At 37.2% G+C, this 21,170-nt stretch overlaps 1 protein-coding gene across 1 annotated transcript in view; it reads right to left on the bottom strand.

Moving 5' to 3' along the window:
* CRYL1 (crystallin lambda 1) overlaps positions 1 to 21,170 on the bottom strand; it is a 179,095-nt gene that overhangs the window by 73,206 nt on the left and 84,719 nt on the right. The window contains 1 exon segment of the mRNA XM_020968784.2: positions 4,202 to 4,363. Coding sequence (XP_020824443.1) covers positions 4,202 to 4,363 — 162 coding nt within the window.

The following is a 21,170-nucleotide window of genomic DNA, read 5'->3' as shown; positions in this document are numbered from 1 at the left end:
AGGTAGAGGGATATATTCAAGAATAAAGGTTATGTAAAAACAAAAGCTATCAATAAAAATATAAAATAAAATAAAAATATAGATCTTTGTTTCAGGGAAGAGCTAGGGGTTATCTAAAACAACACACAATTTCCCAAATCTAACTTATTGCTGTCCTATTCAATTTTAGATATAATTCATCGCCCATCTGTGATATCTATATACTGACTGATGAAGCATCCTATTTTGGATCTGCATATTATAATCTAAATAATAGCCATTCTTCACCATCTTAGTTTTCCAAAAGCTAAACTCTTTTGACCTATGTTCCAGGGATTAATAAAATTGGAATAATGTCATTTGCAGACAGAAGCATTTGAAGGGAACCACCATCTATAGAAAGAGCTCTTCATTTGGAGTCCATAAATTTGTTTTGTTAATATTTTGATAAATGCATTTCAACATAATCATAATCCTTTTGTAATTCTCTGCATTTTATTTTATGCATTTAAAAACATTATTCTGAGAACAGGTCTATAGGCTTCAACACGCTGCTAATGGTATCTGTGACACACAAAAGATTAAGAACCTCTTATCTATAGGGAATCCCTCTTTCATTTGGATTTTGCATTGAACATCCTCAAGGACCATGGCAAACATGTCTGGCAAGTATACATATGTTTTATCCCTTGCTTGAAAGTAATAATCAAAAGATTGCTAAACAAAATTATCTTATTATATTTTGCAAAGACCCATATGATTTAATTATGTATCAGATATCTTGTTGGAAGAAAGCATTAAAGGCAATATTTTCCTCTATCTAATACTTTTTTTGTATAGTCAAGAAACAACAAACACAGGAGAGCTTAACATTCATCCTACCTTTCATTCAGTTATGATAGTAAAGATGTAGTTTGCTGTAAAATATTTTACAAAAGCTTATTTGTTCCCTCTCAAAGGTGTTTCAAAAATGTTAATATGTATGTGAAAATTATTTTCATAAAGATTTTATAGAGGAAAGAAAATAAGTATGTGGATCATGGATTATTACTATTTCCTCAGTTGCCTTTTTTTAAAATAATAATGTTTTAGAGTTTTTTTCAAAGTGTTTGGTGTTCTCTTTCAACAATCCTGACAGCCAATCCCTCCACACCCTCAAAACTACATCATCTTCAGCACTGACCCCCCCCCAGGTGGACTTGGTGTGATCTTGATGCTTTCCTCATCTTTGTTTCCTTTGTGAAGGTCAATTTCTTGACATTTCTTCTTTCTTGTGCAATATATTAAGGACTGTATCATTAGTGTCCAAATATAGCAGACAAACTGTCATTGACAGAAAAAAAGAATTTGTTGTAGAAATCTTGGCAAGTCTTTGCCATTTTTTTTAATCTTTCCATCATCCTCCCTTCAGTGTCATTCCTAAGTATATTTGGCCTAATCTAGATTAGTTGGATCTCTCATCTTTCTTCTTATTTTTTCCCCACCTTTTCTTGATGTGTTATGAGTTGGTACTGACCATAACCTTCCACCATCGTCTAAACCAGTGTTGTACTTAATTGCCATGTTGTTTTCTTGAAAGGGAGATCAAGGGGTCACTAGATTAAAGGGGTTTTCAAAGCTCTCTTATCTCTTCATTGTGGTAATTGATTATGTTGGTTAAAGTTCCTTAGGAAATGATGAGGACCTGTAACAATGTCTTTTTTTTTTATCCATGTTTCCTTCTTTCAGAATCCACAGCTGTTTAAATAGATCACATTACATATTATACCTTTCCATTTTTATTCTTTTTTCTACTTTGGCACTAATTTTTATCTTTAACAAGTTGATGGTCTGACAAACTTATGATTCAGAAATGACTCTATTAGTAACTAGGTTTTCTTTTCTTAGAAAATAATCAGTTTCAATTTTCATGTGTGATTTTACTTGGTGTTTACCATTTCCAGCATCTCTCAACTCTCTTCTTGAAGAAAGCATTCATAATACATAGGCTTGAGCTTTCTATGTAGTCAACAAGTCTTTGGCCTCTCACCTAAATCATGTTTTCCAATATAATTTTTGTTGTCTTCCCCATATCCATTTTTGCAGAGAAGACACAAGTATTAAAGTATATGACAATTTAATTTGAAGGCTATTATTGAGTTATTCATGGAATTGCTCTATTTCTTGAACAGATGGTAACATACAGGTTACAAATAATTCCATGGTGGTCTTTTTTTCCAAATGTTTAACCTGAGTGCACCAAATATCATATTTCTTCTTGTCTTTGTAAGCACAGTAAAGCTCTGTCAATTCCTTCATTTATTTCTCCATGAAGAAACCATGACCCATCCTTCCATTTAGCCACAACTTTCTTTTGTATTTTTACTTAGCTTATGGTAAGAATGCTTAAACTGATTATGATTCCATTAATTCAATGGCAGGCCTATTCATTGGTCACTGGTCTCTGGATAAAGGTCTCAGATTTAAAGTATTGACAGCAATGTTTATAGATAGTCTAAAAACGGGTTTTTCACATTTTTCCACCACTCTGCCCCATCACTGTAGAAGTAGAAGGAAAGAGTATACAACTCTTGCACTTTTGTTGGTTTCATGGTTTGTTACGGCTCAACAATTTATCACCAGGTGGCTAACCTACTGATTATGAGTCCCAACCTACTTGGATAGGCTAGCCTTCAAAAAACACAAAGGGCTTGTAGTCATCGGACCCTGAACCTCTTCAACATGGTAGAATCAGCATGAATTTCTATCAACTCCTCCTTAGAAATTTCTCTATAATTCACCCCCTCCTCTCACTCCATTACCCAGTCCAGATACTTATCACTTCATGCCCAGATTACCACCATAGCTTCAGCTACCTGGCTTGTCTACTTCAAGTCTCTCTTAGCCAGCCTGTGTGCCATTTTCAAGGCTCATCTTCCTAAAATAGTGCTTTTATAATATCTTCAGAGCTTTCAGCAGCCCCAAATGCCTAATGCATCACGCCCAAACTCCTCTCCCTGGAGTTAACAACTACCATGATCTCACCTCAACCTAATTATTCAGCCTTACTTCCCACTATTCATTAGTATGCAATAAAAGGAGCACTGGATTCAGAGTCTTAAGACCTGGGTTCTAATGCTGGCTCAGCTACTAACTACATACATATTTGCGTGATTTGGGACAAATCAACACACCTCTCTGGGTGGGTCTTAGTTTCTTCCTCTTTAAAATGAGAGAGTTAAATTAGATGATCTTTAAGCTCCCTTTCAATTTCAAACCCTATGATCCTACCACCATCCACTCTGAACCTTCTACTCTATTGAGTAACTGATTTGTCTCTTCACTATCGCACCTATATACACTTGTTCCTATTCTTTTAGTCTTGCTTTCACTATTTCCTGAGTCTAAATACCTTATCCATTCTTCAAGGTCCAGTTCATTTCCAGCTGTGATTTCTTGCCCAATCTGCCTAACTAAAAGTATTTTCTCTCTTTGAAATTTCCTACAGTACTGTATCTGGATCTTTTTTCTGTTCTCTGTACATTATCTGTTCACTTGTGCACATGTCCCATCCCATCCTCCAATAGAAAACAAACTACTTGAGGGAAGAGACTTGTCATTTTTTATCTTAACATCCCCAGAGCCAAACAGAGTCTTTTACTATATTTTTTGTTGTTTAGTCATTTTCAGTCATGTATGACTCTTCATGACCCTTTTTGGGAGTTTTCTTGGCAAAGATACTAAAGTGGCCTGCCATTTCCTTCTTCAGCTCATCTTACAGATGAGGAACTGAAGAAAACAGGGTTAAGTGACTTGCCCAGGGTAACACAATTAATGTGTGTCTGAGGCCAGATTTGAACTCCTGAAGATGAGTCTTCCTGATTCCAAGCCCAGCACTCTATCCACTACACCACCAAGCTGCCTCTTTCACAACTTTAGCATGATGTTTGTAGAATTTAATAAAAAGAAGAGAAAATTTGAGCATAATGATTCCTGCATATGCATTATTATTAATTAATTTGAAAACTGTTTTGGAATAATCTGAATAATTATTTAGGCATAAGCAACAGGTAAATTTGTGGCAATTATATATAAATCCTATTACAATATAAACATTGCACTCATACCTATTTTATTTGGTAGGATATAAGAGTAGTTCTTAGAAAAATCTTAGTGGATTGGTAAGAAAATTCACAGAAAAAATAATGAAGGAAAAAATCAAAACATATGCTTAGGTACTCACAGGATGAGCCACAATGCATTGTTTTACATGCTTCAAACCCATAAACATCTTTGAAGGCAAAAGGCAGGAACTGGAGCTGCTTAAGATGACTTTATCATCAACAATAAGGTCTAACTGAGAAAAAACCTTCTTCTTCAATTCAAGATTTTCTGGAGTGCATTCCTGAAAACAAAAGGAGACAGAACTGTAATTACTACTAATAAGCAAGTTCACAGGATCATTTCATGGTTGGATTTGTTCCAAAAAGGAAATAATACAAAACCGACAAAAAGTACCAGCACCTTCCACCAGAAGTCTGCCAAGCCAGTTGGGAGGTGTGATTTGTAGACAGGCTACACACCTCAGGCAGGCGGACTGCCACAAACATACAGAGTGTTCTTAACCATTTACTTCCTGTTTTTGTTGAAGGCAGTCCACCTGCCTTAATGAGCTAAAGAGCTGATTTTCCCAGGGAAATAAAAGGTATAGAAATAGAATGCATTTTATATCACATAGTTTCCAGAGAGTCTGCTTTACATGTTTCTCTAAATGGTACATGACAAATATACAACTTAAAAATGAAGATACAAAGACAAAAGTAAAATAGCCCCCACCCTGGAGGACCTTCCATTTTATTAAGTGAGATGTGCATATTCACCTATAGGTATTTATCCAACAGATAAAACAGCACTGGTAGAGAAGCAGAAGGAGCTAGGAAGGGGCAAAGGGGTGGGGAGGTGAATCAGAAAAGGCCTCATGTAGAAGATGGTGCTTGACCTGAGTATTAACAAAAATCTGGCCTTCTCAGAGGCAGAGGTGAGGAGGGAGTTCATTTCAGATATGAAAGACAGCCAGTACAAAGGTACTGAGACCAGAGATGGACTGTGTAGGAGAACACTAACAAAGCCCACTGGCTGGACCACCTAGTGGTCCAGAAGGGAGGCAAGACTGTGTAATCAGACTGAAAAGTTAAGTTGGGAAGAACTTTAAAAGCAAAATAAAGAAGTTTGTATTTATGCCTAGAGGTACTAAGGATAGTGACATGGACACACCTGGATTAGGAAGACCTAAGTGAGAGGTGATGAGGGTTTGAATGAATGGTCATGTGACTGGAGAGAAGGAGACAGAGTCAAGAAATGTCATGAAGGAATAAGAAAGATATGGAAACAAGTAGGGTGATAGAGAGTAAGGAAGATGATATTACCAAGGTTATAAACCTGGGAAACTGGGAGGATAGTAGTGTTCCGGATAGTAATAGGGAAGTTCATTAAAAAGGAATAGATTTTGGGGGTGGGAGGAGGGATGTAATAAGTTCTGTTTTAGATTTGTTGAGTTTGAGATGTCTACAGGATATCCAGTTTGCAATATCCAACAGATACTGGTATGTGTTCCTGGAGCTCAGAAGAAAGACTAGGGCAGGATATATGGATCTGAGAGTCATGTGTATAGAGATGAGAAGTAAATCTTTGGGAGCTGATAAAGTCACCTAGGAGAAGAGGGCACAGGGCAGAGCCTTGGAGAACACCAACACTTAGGTAATGTAATATCAATGATGATCCAGAGGTCAGATACATAGAAGAAGGGAGCAGTACCATGTCAGGAGACAGCAGTATCATGAAAACCGAGTGAAGAGAGAGCATCCAGGAGGAGAAGGTGGTTAACAGTGGCAAAGGCTGCAGAGAGTTCAGAAATTATAAGAATTGGGAAAAGGACACTAGATTTGTCAGCTAAAGGATCAATAGTAATTTTGGAGAGAGCAATGTCAGTTGAATGATTAGTTCTGAAGCTAGATTACAAAGGATTGAGAAGTGAGTCAGTATGAAGAGAAATATAGGCAATGATTGTAGACAACTTTTTCCTAGAGTCTTACTGAGAAAGAAGAGACATGGAGTGATAGAGTCTAGTGAGAGTTTTTTAAGGATGGAGAAGACATGGGTGTTTTTATAGGCAATATGGAAGGAACCAGTAGATGGGGAGAGACTGAAGAGGCAGAGATGATTGTAGGGACAATCTGAACTATAGTACCAATTACATATATATATTTTTAGGCAATTGGGGTTAAGCGACTTGCCCAGGGTCACACAGCTAGTAAGTGTCAAGTGTTTGGTCTGAGTCTGGATTTGAACTCAAGTCCTCCTGACTTCAGGGCCAGTGCTCTATCCAATTATATTTTTGAGTACCCTTTTCCAACAAAAAAAATCTTGATGACCTTGATGGTAAACACACTTATTGGTATCCACTGGTCCAGAAAATGTATGAGAGAAAAAAAGCTGTCATGCATTTAAGAATGGTATTAAATAAATTTATATTTCCTTAATCATGAAGATTCAGGTTCAAATATTGCCTCAGACACTTTCTAGTTGTGTGATGTCTCAGCCTCATCTGAAAATTGTGATAATAATAGCATAGGTTAGTAATGAGGATCAAATAAGATAACATATACAAAGCACTTTACAAAGCTTAAAATGCTATATAAATGTTTTGTTCAGTTGTTTCAGTTATGTCTGACTCTTTGTGACCCTATTTGGGGTTTTCTTGGCAAAGATACTAGAGTGGTTTGTCATCTATTCCAGCTCATTTTACAGATGAGGAACTGAGGCAAACAGAGTGAAGTGACTTGCCCAGGGTCATACAGCTAGTAAGTATCTGATGCCAGATTTGAACTCAGGAAGATGAGTCTTCCCTGACTTCAGGCCTGGCACTCTATCCTGCCACCTAGCTGCCCCATATAAATGCTAGCTACCACTATTACATTATTATTATTATTATTATTATTATTATTATTATTATATTATTGTTAATAAGCTCAAAAAACTATATGTATATTTAAAAACAGTAACATCAGTCTGCAGAAGATGTTTATTTATTTTACAAAGTCATTTAATGAGAAATATCTCTTGAAGCAAGGCCATTGCCTCCTCCTCAAGGTGCCTGCAACCCAAAGAACCACAATTCTAAGGTACAGAAACAAGGCCAGATCCTCCTGGATTTGCTGTTCAGAATTCTGTATCAGAAGGTTCTGCTGACTAGGCAGCTGGGGTCATCAAGCCACTTGGGATCTCAATCTAGTTGAGGCATGAGAGAGTGAGGAAGGTAGATGCACATAGTGATTAGTTCTTTGTATTCATCTCCTGCCACCCAACGATTCTCACTCACACAGTGATTCTCACTTTTCCTGACCAGGTTCACTGAAATCTTAGGTAAACTACCATAAATTGTTCATTTCGTTAGATGAGCAGAACTCATAAATAGCACTAGAAAGTTAGGTCGGTGTCAATCCTCTTATTCATTCTATCAGCAATACCTCCCAAAAGAAGGTTTCTATTTAGATTTAATATTGTCCAGAGACTCTGCTGTACACTTAAATCAGCTGTGTAAATATCCATCAGGAGGCATAAATTCCACTTCCACTTGATCTACAGGAGTTAAAACTTTTACTCCACAGGGTAGGGAGTTAATGTTGTGTTTGTGTATACTTTTAAAAAATAACACAGAACTATGCAGGAATTTTACTAAGAACAAAAGGTCAGAAAAGCACCACATTGCAAAGATAGAAAAAAGTGGAGTCATTTAAGAACTGTAAAGGCCATTGTATTAAACCTCCTTATCAAAAAAAAGCTACAGTAGCTGCCTACTTGTATTGAGTAATTCCTGGATCAGTTAAGTTTGCGAGTTGGGTTGAGTTTAAATAGATTCTTTTAGCAAAGCCAGAGCCTAGGAGTGATGTAGATACTGCGAGAGCTAATAGAAGAGGAGCCATGAATGAATAGCCTTATTGTCGTATACCCAGCAGATTCTCCCCCTGAAATTCTATGCCTTTCTTCAGATCCTATGATAGTCAAAGAGGTAAGAAAGCTTGAAAGTAGGAAACCCAAACCTGCTATGATTATGTAAGGTTTTTAAATGGCACATTTGCTTGAAGTTTCTTTTATAGTGGCCCAATTGTATTCGATTTGTTGGAAGAGGGCAATAATGCCTCTGTCCATGTCAAGCTTGGAGTCACTTTCTCAGACAGGGGCTACTGACTCCCTAAAGAACAGAGATGGGGAAAGCAAGACTGAAACACTATGAATCAGGAACTTCATCACTCACTGCCAATTACAAAACAGAGAATTCTGCAGCTATTGTTTGCCCTGAGAAAAAAGAACATCAAACAATGAGGGGGCAAAACAGTCCCAAATCTATGCAACAGGCATGCTGTCAGGTAAGGATCCACCCTGGGCATTTTAAAGTCACACTGCCATATTCCTGTGAAAAGCCATGACCACAAAAAGCAAAGCCTTGTCCAAGATTCCAGCATCAACAGGAAGTATCAAACTTGACTTTCAGTTTAATCCAACCTCAAGAGCATCTAACTGGAAGAGTCAGTTACATGCCAATTTGTCAGCTTTCCAGAACAACCCCTTGGAGAAGGGGAGCTAGGCAAGCACTTTCTCGTAAAGCTTCTCCTTGATAAATTCAACTATTTCATTTGCATTTTCCAAAGCAAATAAATTCAATGTTGCAAACATTATGAGTACACTTGCAGTTTTTAAACCACTGTGGCATTTTATTGATTCAGATTTTTTCTAAAAAAGCAACCATTTTGCTAAATAAAACAGAATCATAGGAACCTGCAATGTCCAGCAGTGTTCAGATGAATGTACTCAGAAGGTACTTTATATTTAAAGTTAAGATTTCTAAAGAAGCTCCCCATTTGACAATTTTGGAGGGAGAAAGCAATGAAGAAGAAGAGAAAAGGGCAGAATTCATTTGTATCATCACAGAGGAGCTTTCGTCCTTTTTAACTTGAAAATAGATATAATCTGCCCTTTAAAAGCTATTCCAATAACAGTCGGTGAATCTTCAATGTCAATCCCATGGCCAATGATAAGACTTAATTTGCTAACAATAGATAATAAGAATAGCTAGCATTTATAGAGCATTTAAAAGCTTTCCAAAGTATTCTACATATGTTATCTTACTTGATTCTCAAAAGAATCCAGGGCAATAGTTACTATATCCCATCCCCATTTTACAGATGAGGCAGACAGAAGTGAAGTGACTTGCCCAGGATCACACCTATTAAGTTTCTGAGGTAGGATTCAAACTCAGCACTCTAAGTCCAGCACTCTAACTAAAGACTTTTTTCAAGTTCAAACATCTACCTAATCCAGTTTCTGCTTCCTCTCTACCCAACCAACAGCCCTATAGCCTTTTCAAAGAAGGTACTAACTTCTATCAATAAGAGATTGTTTTGGGGGCAGCTAAGTGGTGCAGTGGATAGAGCACTGGCCCTGAAGTCAGGAGGACCTGAGTTTAAATCCGGACTCAGACCAAACACTTGACACGAGCTGTGTGACCCTGGGCAAGTCACTTAACCCCAATTGCCTAAAAAACAAACAAACAAAAAAGAAGAGATTGTTTTGCTCCAGAAAACATTTGAATGAATTAAAAGGGGGAGGGGGAGCTACAAAAATAAAAAAGAAACCATAAATCTATTTTGTCAAGGGCATAAAGAACAAATTACTTCATACTCATCTTCCTTTCCAAAACCTCTGAAGAGTTGGCATGTTACGTGTATGTAGTCACTGTGCCCAATGTAGAAAACTGTCACTCAAAGAATAATTGGCATGTGGGTATCACATATTAAAAATCATGTCACTTCCAGAAGATAACATGCAAAGATTACAGGGATTATTCTTGTTTACTCTTGCAGTATGAATAGAAAGAACACCAGATCTGGACTCAGAAAAGCCAAGTTCAGATCTTAGCTATGCTACTTTCTGCCCATGTGATGTCAGGCTCATTTCTCAGGGGCTCAGTTTCCTCCTCTCTAAAATAAAGAGATTGGACAAGATCAGAGGCATCAAATACATGCCTTCCAGCCCAAGCACCTGGACCAGATTCAAATGTAATTGGGAAACATTTAACAAAATAAATAAAAAATGCAATAAGACATATAATATTACATTTTTAAACTAAGTCAATATGTGACTCACAGGGATCCTTTTGTACAGATTAGTGGTCCCCATTTCTCTTTAGTTTAGTTCTATTGTCACATTTGTAGATGTAAACGTAAGAAATAAAAATGAAAAGTCAATTAGAAAACCAATGTACTAAGAAACCAATTTACCAAGTATAAATGTAGTAAGTTATTTGAAGATAAGATAGAAAGTTAGTGAGAAGTGGCAGCAGAGAATCTACAGAAGTCAGCAACTTACACAACTGCGTAATTAAGGAGATTTTGTGTTTGTGTGTGTGTATGTGTGTGTCTGTGTATGGGTATGTGTGTTGTGATCAAACTCCCTCACTTTACAGATAAGAAAATGTTCAGAGGGAGAAAGGTGTCTGTCCAAGATCTCACAACTAATGGAGCAAGGACTGGAACCTGAGTCTTACTCCCAAATCAGTGCCCTCCCCTCTGCATCCTGCATCCCAGATAACAAATTATAAAACTCAGCTTGGAAATGATCTTTCTTCACATGGAAATTTGGAATCATAGTAACTGACTCCTGTCTTTCATCCAGTCTATTCCTATGACCCACAGACATAAAATATGAGTTCGAACTTACCAGAGACCCTCATTCTCCCTAAGGTACACACATACAGGACTCACCCTAATGCCATACTTATGCCAAGTGGTTCTAATTCAATGGAAAGAACCCACAGGGGACCACACTCCCAAAGAAAGGGTAGTAAAGGAAAGAAACCAGATACCACTATTGGCAATGGTTGCAAATCCAAACTCTATACTAAGTCACCGCTCCTAAATAGCCCCAATTCCCTCATATTGTTTCTCCGCCAAGCCATTAAACCAACCTGCAGTCATGAGAGCTAGTGGGCTATTAGCCCTGCCTATAATTATCCCTCTCTCCCGGAGATATAATCCTCATCAGCAGGTGACTCCACACTGGTGGTATGTATTTTCCCACAGCTGGATACTTAAATCCTTCCACTAACAAATCCTATGGTAATGCAAGGAGGTTCACAGGCTCAGCCAGCTAGTTTTGTTCAGAGGAATGGGAAGAGGAGAGAGTGAAAGTCAGAGGAGGGTCAGTGTCCACATAAAAGCAATACAACCACAATGGCAGCAAGCAGAAATGGAGTCAGCTCTCAGAGACCAACATTGTCTTGCCCCATATCTCTGCCATTTGCCATTGCTGCCATCCTGCCTCCACTTGGTGCCATATGTCATACCACCAGAACAGACCTGGATCAAGAATTCACTTGTTAAAAATTTTTTAATTTTTAATTTGTGGAATAAAACAAGCATTTCCACAACATAGTACAAAAAAAAATTATTGCACATGAAACTGCAAATCTAACTATGCACACACAACTTGCTATTCCTTTCAAAAATACAAAAAATTATCACGTAAAATTTTTTCTCTTTTTTTCTTCCCTGTCCCCTCCCCCTACCCCATCCTGCTGGTTGCCATTAGACACAAATAGGTATACAAACACACACACACACACACGTGTGTGTGTGTGTGTGTGTGTGTGTGTGTGTGTATAAAACTACTCTATATATACTTCTATTTATCAGTTCTTTCTCTGGATGCAGATAGCATTTTTCTTCATAGGTCCTTTATGGTTAATTTGGGTGTTTTTAATAGTCAAAATAACTTACTTGCTCAAAGCCATTCTTAAAACAATATTGCTGTGACTATATTTGATGTTCTTTTGGTTCTGCTTGTTTCGTCTTCATTATTTTGTGCAAGTCTATCCATGTTTTTCTAAGATCATCAAGCTCCTCATTTCTTTATAGCACAGTAGTATTCCATCACAATCATATATCACGGCTTGTTCAGCCATTCCCCAGTTGATGGGCATCCCCTCACTTTCCAGTTCTTTGCTACCACAAAGAGAGCTGCTACAAACATATTAGAACATACAGGTTCTTTTTCCCTAATTCACTTTTTAGAATTCCCTGTTGGCCTCAGATACACATTATTTACCCAAACCAAAGCTCCAGAGCTGTCCACAGATGACAGGCATGGACTCTGAGTCTACCCAAAGCCCATCTAAGCCCATTCCTAGTGAGGACACATTTGTACCAAAGTAAAATGGGCTAATTTGAGAGACAAGGTGGAATCTCTCTAACCAAAAGACTTCAAGCAGAAATTGGATACCATTAGTGGGGGACTCTACAGAGGGGATTCCTATTGAGTTAAACATTGAACTAAGCGACCTCTAAGACACCTTCTATCTTTAAGACTCACTTGATTCTGTAATGCTAGTTGCCCACACAGCCCTACATGAGAAGAGTCCCCTCCCAGTTGTGCTTCTGACTCTCTCCAGACTTCATCACCATGATTCATCTGCCTTATTGCCCTACAATTTCTCTCAGTGCCTGAGGGGTCTTCTGAACCTGAACATTCTTATGCCATGCCAGAATCTCCCATTGGTAAGTTTCCTCTGAGGCCTCCATTTGGGGGATAAGCCTAGGCCAGCTATGCTTCATTTCCCTCTCAGCTGTGCTTCTGACTCTCTGGACTTTGCCATCATGCCCTCTTTTTCAATCTCTTATGAACCCTCTCTCCACCCCCTTTCCTCCTTCCCCCAAACCCCAGCTTTTTAGCTCTCTTTTAAGGTTCGCATTCCCCCATTAGAATATAAGCAGCTTGAGGGCAGGGCCTTTTTTTTTTAAACTTTATTTGTATCCCTAGAGCTTAATAAATGCTGTCACCTGCCTACCCGTAATCAGGAGATTGTGACAAAAACAACCCAGAATGCTAAAGCTCCCATTGGGATCCCTCAGTCACAATGTTCTTTGAAGGAGGCTCATCCAAACTAAAAGACTCGGTGATCTCTTGGTAATGGTGTCCTAACTTGACAGCAGTATTGATGATTCACATCAAAAAGGGCAATAACTGAGTTGGGATAAAGTGATAAAAAACACAAACATCCTTAGGCCGCAAAGAATCGTTGGAGGAAATAAAATCAGTGGTATCTTTTTACATAAATAATTTTTACCTTCTTTCAACGCTCTCCCCCAATGTAGAAAAGAAAATGGATTAAAATCAGGCAACTGGTTTAAACATAATCTCTGTAAATTTTAAAGAACACACACTTGACCGGACAAATGTGTGCCTTCCAAGAAAGTCCGTCCTTGCGGGTTTTCATTTGATTAACTGATTGCTGTTGCTGATGGTACTGCCTTTGGAAAAGATATTTGCCAATGTGTAGTCAGTAGTACTTTGAAGCGTTTCAACTGCTGGCCAAAGCAAAAACACTATAAATTTTAGAGTTTCATTATACTTTGCAAGTTTAAGCTTACTGGATGTCATGAAAGTGTTTATGACAGAGACAATATTTATGAAGATGGCACATAAATAAATACCAAATACAAGCAATAAATGGCACATAAACACAAAATACAAGCAATGTTGATGTCCAGAGCAAGCCTCATGAACATTTCCTCACATCAACTTTTGAGGATAAACTAAGGGTGGGGTGAGGGAAAGATACCCTAAGGTGCAAGTCCCCATTAGAGGAAAGACTGAGATCCCAGGACAACTCAGAAGAATCACGGTAGGATTACAGCGGAAGAGGGAGGCAGGCTAGACAAAGATGCAACTACTCCTGGGGTTCAGCCACTAGGGGAAGGAAGTTTCCTATATTTGCTAACTATTCTTCCTAACTAGGTTGAAAGTTCACTTATTTCTGGTTGCTGAAAGAATATGAGCACTGTAAGTATACTCAAAGTTTTGGCACCCCAGGGGAAGCTTTGGTACCCCTGGCTTCCATGGACAAAGGTTGTAGGAGAAGTAAAAGAGGAAAAAAGTCAAATAGAAAGAGGATGAAAACCTGTAGAGGATATGGAGGGTTTTGAACTAGTGAAGAAAGCTAGAGGCTCAATTTGGGGAGACATTTAGTAGAAATTAAGGAAAAGTTAGAATAATTTTCAGGCCCAGATACTGGTTTCAGATTGAGAGAAGCACAAAATGAAGAAGCTTCAAAAGGATCAAGGAGAATTAGATAGAACCTGACAAGGAAGACTCAGGAAGGAAAAGCAGAAGGCTGCTGGCAAGACAAGGCAAGTTTAGTAAGGAAAGGAAAAGTACAACAATTAGCATGTAAACCAAAATGATAGAGCAAAGAAGGGGTGATGGATATGCATGCAGAGCTGTTGAAACTAAGGAAAGGAAATTGGGTGAGGTTGTCACATTATTAAGAGGTGATGATTGGCTGTAAAAATTTTAGATAGAGTTTAGAGTCAATGTGTAAACACTCAGGTAGTTAAAAAAAAAAAGTCTGACAACATCAACTAGTATGAAAAATAGAGTCAACCTGAAACCAGTGTCTGGGCCTGGAGATTATTCTCCTTTAACTTTTCCTTAATTTTCACCACATTTTCCCCCAAAGAATATATCTTCTTCTATACTCCAAGGTGTTTAGGACAATGAAGTTCCTAAAGGAAACAAAAAAGAGTCTGCAATGGAGGTGGAAAAGGAATCTGAGCTGGAAGAGGAGAATTTTGACCCTTAGCAGATGTTGGAGAATAAGGATGTTATCAAGAGAATAAAGAAGGGGGAAAACATTTATTAACTGCCTACCATGTGCCAAGAACTGTGTTAAGCAACTGACAAATATTATCTCATCTGACCTTCACAACAACCCTGGGAGGTTGGTTGAAAAAACTGAGACAGTCAGAGGTTAAGCGACTTATCCAAGATCACTCTGTTTGTGTCGAAGGCCACTCAAGTCTTCCTGAATCCAGCCCCAGTGCTCTACCCAATGCTCCATCTAACTTCCTCTGGTAAGGAAAAGGACTACTGCACAATTAAAGTTAAAAAAAAAACAGTATGAAAATTCTTCTTGAATAGGAGGTATCTGGAAGTTTTGAAGAGGAAGAAGCTGCTTTTCCTCCCCCCCAAAATTACATAGTACAATAACAGAAGCTACACAAGTAAGAGACCATCTAGTAAGATCAGGAGAATCAAAGTCATGATTCCTTGCTGAGGAGTACACTGAGGCAGATATTTATTGACTTTATAGCAACAGTGGAAAGGCCTGTTTTCTTCCTAGAGCATGCACTGAAGATATAAAAGAGAATTTCCTAATATTTAGTAAAAGAGGTGACAATTATTCTCTTTTGGTGATTCCCATGAGCACAAACGATAGTGCTAAAAAGAACCTAAAAAGCATTGCCAACTGTTATCTTTGGCAATAAACTGAAGACCACAAGGGTAACAGGTTGAGTTTTCCTTGCTGTGACAAAGACAGATTTGGAAGAGAAAAAAATAAATAAAATTAATAATCAGGGAAGTGAACAGCTAGCTTAAGAAGGTGGTGTCTAAGAACGAGATTTGGACTTAAGAAACCTAACTTAATATATAGGGAGGACAGAATCCTTGCCAGTGATGGAGTACACCTAAGAAATGTTAGTAGGAATGTATTTGTAGGTCTCTTGATAATAAGATGAAAAGAGCTTTAAACTAAAAAGGTTATGGAAAGAAGAAGACTGCCAATGTATAATCCCCCAAGCCAAGTACCATAGAGAGCAGTAGCTACTGATGAGGAGTTGAGAATAGCAGTTGAGAAACTGAGAAATTCAGGAGACAAAATCCAAGAAAAGAAGCAAAATAGCAAAACTAAATAAGAGGAATTAGATGTCCTAATGAAAAAAGGAAAATTTAACCTTAGAGATACTACAGAGAGTTGGTGTGATGAAATTGATGACTTGACTATGGCATTAGACGAGTATATTTTACTCAAAAGATACAGGATAGGTAAAAGAGGGTAGGGGTGGCATAGCAATGTACATTAAGAAAGTATACTCATGTGAGAAAACAATCTAGGAGACAGATGGGGAAGCATGAAGTACTTGAGTGAAGGCCACTAGAGAAAGAAACATAAGAGATTTTTCATTGCAGTATACTACAGACCACCTGGACAGAAAAAAAAAATTAATAAACCAGAAATTTAGGAAAGGTCACAAGCCTGGCATAGAAGGATGATACAGTAGTGTTGAGGTGCTTAGATTATCCAGATATTTTCTGAAGTTCTCTGCCAAAAGCAGAACAGATAATAACTTCTTGATTTGCCTTGGAGATAAATTTAATCTTCAAAAGGTAGAAGAATTAACCAAGGGAAATTGCATTTTTGATCTAAATCTCACTAATTAGAAGGAACTGATTGCTGGGGTGGAAATAATGGGAACCCTAAGGGGAAGCAACCACTCTCTTCTAGAGTTTGTAATAAAGATGGTAAAGAAAATCATGGCACAGTATGATATGCATGCTAAATTTGGGGAAAGCATACTTCCTAGGGTTCAGAGAATGTTGGGTATGATCCCACGGATTGAGATACACAAAAGAAGTCAGTTCAAGAGAGTTGGGAGATTTTCAGGAATGAAATTCTGAAAACACAAAAGGGAAATAATTCCAATGAAGAAGAAAAATGGTAAGAGACTAACATGGATTAAATAGGGAACTTGCCAATTAACTAAGATTTAGAAATGAAACATATAGAGGACGGAAACAAAATCAGGTAATAATGGATAAACATAAGAGCATGACATGGTCCAATAAAAAATTTCAAGCATTAATGTACTGTTGGAGCTGTAAATCAGCCCAGGAATTGTAGAAAGCAATATGGAACTTAAAAAAAAGTTACTAAACTATGCATATTCTTTGACCAAGTGATAACACTACTAGACTTATACCCCAAAGGGACTGAAGAAAGAAGAAAACCACCCATATGTACAAAAACTATTTATGTCAGCTGTTTTTGTGGTGGCAACAAACTGGAAATGAAGGGGGTACCTATCAATTGAGGAATGACTAAATAAACAATAGTTCATAAAATAATGGAATACTATTGTGCCATTAAAAAAAACAATAACAAAAAGTACAATTCTAGAGAAACCTGGGAAAATGTGTGTCAACTGATGCAAAGTGAAGTGAGCATAACCAGAACAATTTACACAAAAACAACATTGTAAAGATAAATCAATATCTTTTATTTCATTTTTTTGGTTACATTTTAAATTCTGAATTGTCTCCCTCCCTCCCCTCCTCTAGAGAAGGTCACAATTTCACACACACACACACACACACACACACACACACACTCTCTCTATATATATATGTATGTATATATATCATATATATGTGCATATGTGTGTATGTATATGTGCATATGTGTATATGTATGTGTATATAAAAAATACACACATATATAAAACCACACTATGTATACTTCTATTTATCAGTTCTTTCTCTGGAGGTAGACAGCATCTTTCTTCACAGGTCCTTTGTAGTTAATTGAGTATTTATAATAGTCATTCATAGTTATTCTGCAAACAATGTTGCTGTTACTGTATCCAGCATTCTTTTGGTTTTTTCTTCAAACAATATTGCTGTTACTGTATGCAGCATCTTTTGGTTCTGTTCATTTCACTCTTCATTATTTCATGCAAGTCTTTCCATGTCTTTCTAAAATCAACCAGCTCATCATTTCTTACAGTGCAGTAGTATTCCATCACAATCACATACCACAACTTGTTTAGCCTAATTGATAAGCCCTAATTGATAAGCATCCCCTCAGTTTCTAGTTCTTTGCCACCACAAGGAGAGCTGCTATAAACATTTTAGAACATGTAGGTTCTTTTCCTTTTCCTCTGATCAGCTTGGGGAAAAGACCTAATAGTGGTGTTGCTGGGTCAAAGGGTATACACAGTTTTATAACTCTTTGGGCATAATTCCAGACTGCTCACCAAAATGGTTCGTAGTTCCACCAACAGTGTATTTGTCTCCCAATTTTTTCACATTCCCTCCAACATTTGTCATCTTCCCCTTCTATCATTTTATCCAATCTGATAGGTATGAGATGACATCTCCAAGATATTTTAATTTGCAGTTCACTAATCAATAATTATTTAGAGCATTTTTTTCCTATGACTGAAGCCAGAAAGACTCATCTTCAGGAATGCAAATCCACCTCAGACATTTATTAGCTGTGTGACCCTGGGCAAGTCACTTAACCCTGTTTTCCTCAGTTCCTCATCTGTAAAATGAAATAGAGAAGGAAATGGCAAACTACTCCAGTATCTTTGCCAAGAAAATGCCAAATGGGGTCATAAAGTGTTGGACATGACTGAAAAATGAGTAAACAACAACAATATATAACTTTTATTTCTTTATCAAAAACTACCTGTTCATATCCTTTGAACATTTATCAGTTGAGGAATAATTCATACTCATAAATTTGACAAAGTTCTCTACGTATTTGAGATCTGAGACCTTTTTCCAAGAAATTGTCTACAAAATTTTGCCCCAGATTTTCTGCTTTCCTTCTAATCTTGGCTACATTAGTTTTATTTGAACAAAACCATTTTAATTTAATGTAATCATAATTACACATTTTACATCTCACAATGCTTTCTATTTCTTGTTTATTCATAAATTCTTCTCCTGTCCATAAGTCTGATAGGTAATACATTCCATATTCTTCTAATTTTCTTATGGGTATCTCCCTTCATATCTAGGTCCTGTATCATGTATCCATTTTGACCTTATTTTGGTATGTGGCAAAAGATATTGGTCCAAACTCAATTTCTGCCGGACTACTCACCAGTTTTCCCAATTTTTTTTTACCAAATAGTAAATTCTTATCCCAAAAGCTTACATCTTTACATTTGTCAAACACAAGGTTACCATAATCATTTACTGTTGTGTATTGAATGTCTACTCTGTTCCACTGATCCACCTATTTCTTAGTCATTACCAGACAGTTTTAATAATTACTGCCTTATATAGTTTAAGTTCTGGTACTGCTAAACCTCCTTCCTTTACATTTTTTTCATCAATTCCTTTGATATTCTAGACCTTTTGCTCTTCCAAATGAATTTTGTTATTTTTCTAGCTCAGTGAAATTTTTTGGGTAATTGTAATTGAGATGGCATTGAATAAGCAGATTATTTTAGGCAGAACTATCACTTTTACTATGTTGGCTCTGCCCACCCATGAACAATTAATATTTCTTCAATTATTTAAGTCTGACTTTTTTGTATAAAGAGTGTCATATAATTATGTTCATATAGTTCCTGGGCTTTTCTTGGCAGGTATACTCCTAAGTATTTTATGCTGTCTAGGGTTAGATAAATCACTTTGAAAGTCAACTCTGATCAATGCAATGACTAACCATGATTCCAGAAGACCAATAATGAAGCAGGCTACCCACCTCCTAACAGAGAGATGATGGACTCAGAGTGCAGAATGAGATCTTTTTTTACATGACCAATGTGGAAATTTGTTTTGCTTGACCATGCATATTTTCTACAAGAGTTGTTTATTTCCCAGTAATGTAAGAGGGAGGTAGTAGAGAGAGAAAATAAGAATTTTATTCATTGAAAATAATAAAAATGAAAAATAAATATAGTGTCAGAAGTTTCAAAGCTCCAAATGAGCTGGCACTGGATAAAACAACTAAAAATGATAAAGAATAATTTTAAGATATTGAAGGAAAGAAATAAAATCAAAGAAAGGGTAAGAGCTTTACTTGGAAAAGATGGGATTATAATAAATGACAATAAAAAGACATGCTCAATTCTTATTTTGCTTGGTTTTTTTCTGCTAAGGAGAATAAAATTTCTACTATAACAAGATTAAGAGAGAGTATATACACAAGATAAATGTGAAGATAATTAAAAAACACTTAGTTCAGTTAGTCAATAGGCATTTATTAGTATCTACTATATGCCAGGAACTGCACTAATTGCCCTTGATGAATTCAAGTCAGCTGAACCACATAAACTATATTCTTTGGTACTGAAAGAACTGGTCAATGTAATTGCTGAGCCATGATCAGTAATACTTGAAAGAATGTGGACTGGCACAATCCAGACTGGACAATATGGTGAGGCATAAGAAGATTAGAGGATAAATATCCTCATTTTCTAAAAAATAAAAATAAAAGGGAAAAGAACAGTCTGTAAACAACAGAGTTTAACTTTAGTTTCTAGGAAAATTCTAGAACACATTCTTAAAGACACAATTGGTGGTGCAGCTAGGTGATGCTGTAGATAGAACACTGGCCATGGAGTCAGAAGGACATGAGTTCAAATCCAGCCTCAGACACTTGACACTTACCCAGTTGTCATTCAACCCCAATTGCCTTGCCAAAAAAAGATACAATTGGTGAACATCTACCAAAGAAAGCACTGATGACAAAAAGTGATCATGCCCTCAGCAAGTACAAGTTGTGCCAGATTTTGACAGGATTACTAAACCAACAGCTGAGGAGAATACTGTGGAAAGTTTGCCTAGATTTTAATAGTTTTTCATTTTAGTAAAGCTTTTAATAAAGCATCCTGTTTGATTATAAGCTCTCTGAGGGCAGGAACTATCTTTTGCCTATTTTTCTATCCCTAGAGCTTAGCACAGCACCTAGCTCACAGTAAATGCTTAATAAGTCTGTTAATGGGTTGTCTTATGTTATTCTTGTGGAGAAGATCAAGAAATATAGATTAGACAATAATACAATTGAATGGATTCAGAAGTAGCTGGCAGGCTATCAAGACTGCAAGAAACATTGTTAATGGTTCAAAGTCAGTGTGGCAGGAGGTCTCTACTGAAGTACCCCAGGGATCAGAGCTTGGGCTCTGCACTGTTTATTATTTTTAAACAATAACTTGGATAAAGAAATAGATGGCATTGGCCATGAACTCTGCAGATGGCACAAAGCTGGGAGGGGTGGCTAACACATCAAATGACAGAATAAGGATTCAAAAAAGATCTTGAAAGGCTATAGCAGTAAGCTGAATTTAATATAATCAAACTCTATTTCAGGGGGAGGGGGGAATGGGAACAAGCACTCACTGTGGACCTGGCATTGTGCTAAGTGCTTCATAAGTAGATTCTCTGATGCTCACACCAACCCTGGGAGGAAGATACTACGATTAGCAGCTGAGGAAACTGAGGCAAACAATGGCTCAGGAATCTGCTCAGGGTCACACAGCTAGGAGGTGCCTAAAACCAGATCTGAACTCTCGTCCTCCTGA

This window comes from Phascolarctos cinereus, unplaced genomic scaffold (assembly GCF_003287225.1).
Source record: "Phascolarctos cinereus isolate Bilbo 61053 unplaced genomic scaffold, phaCin_HiC Scaffold_726;HRSCAF=1367, whole genome shotgun sequence".
Lineage (NCBI taxonomy): Eukaryota > Metazoa > Chordata > Mammalia > Diprotodontia > Phascolarctidae > Phascolarctos > Phascolarctos cinereus.
Note: the sequence above shows the minus strand (reverse complement) of the source record. Positions and strands in the feature narration are given on the sequence as shown.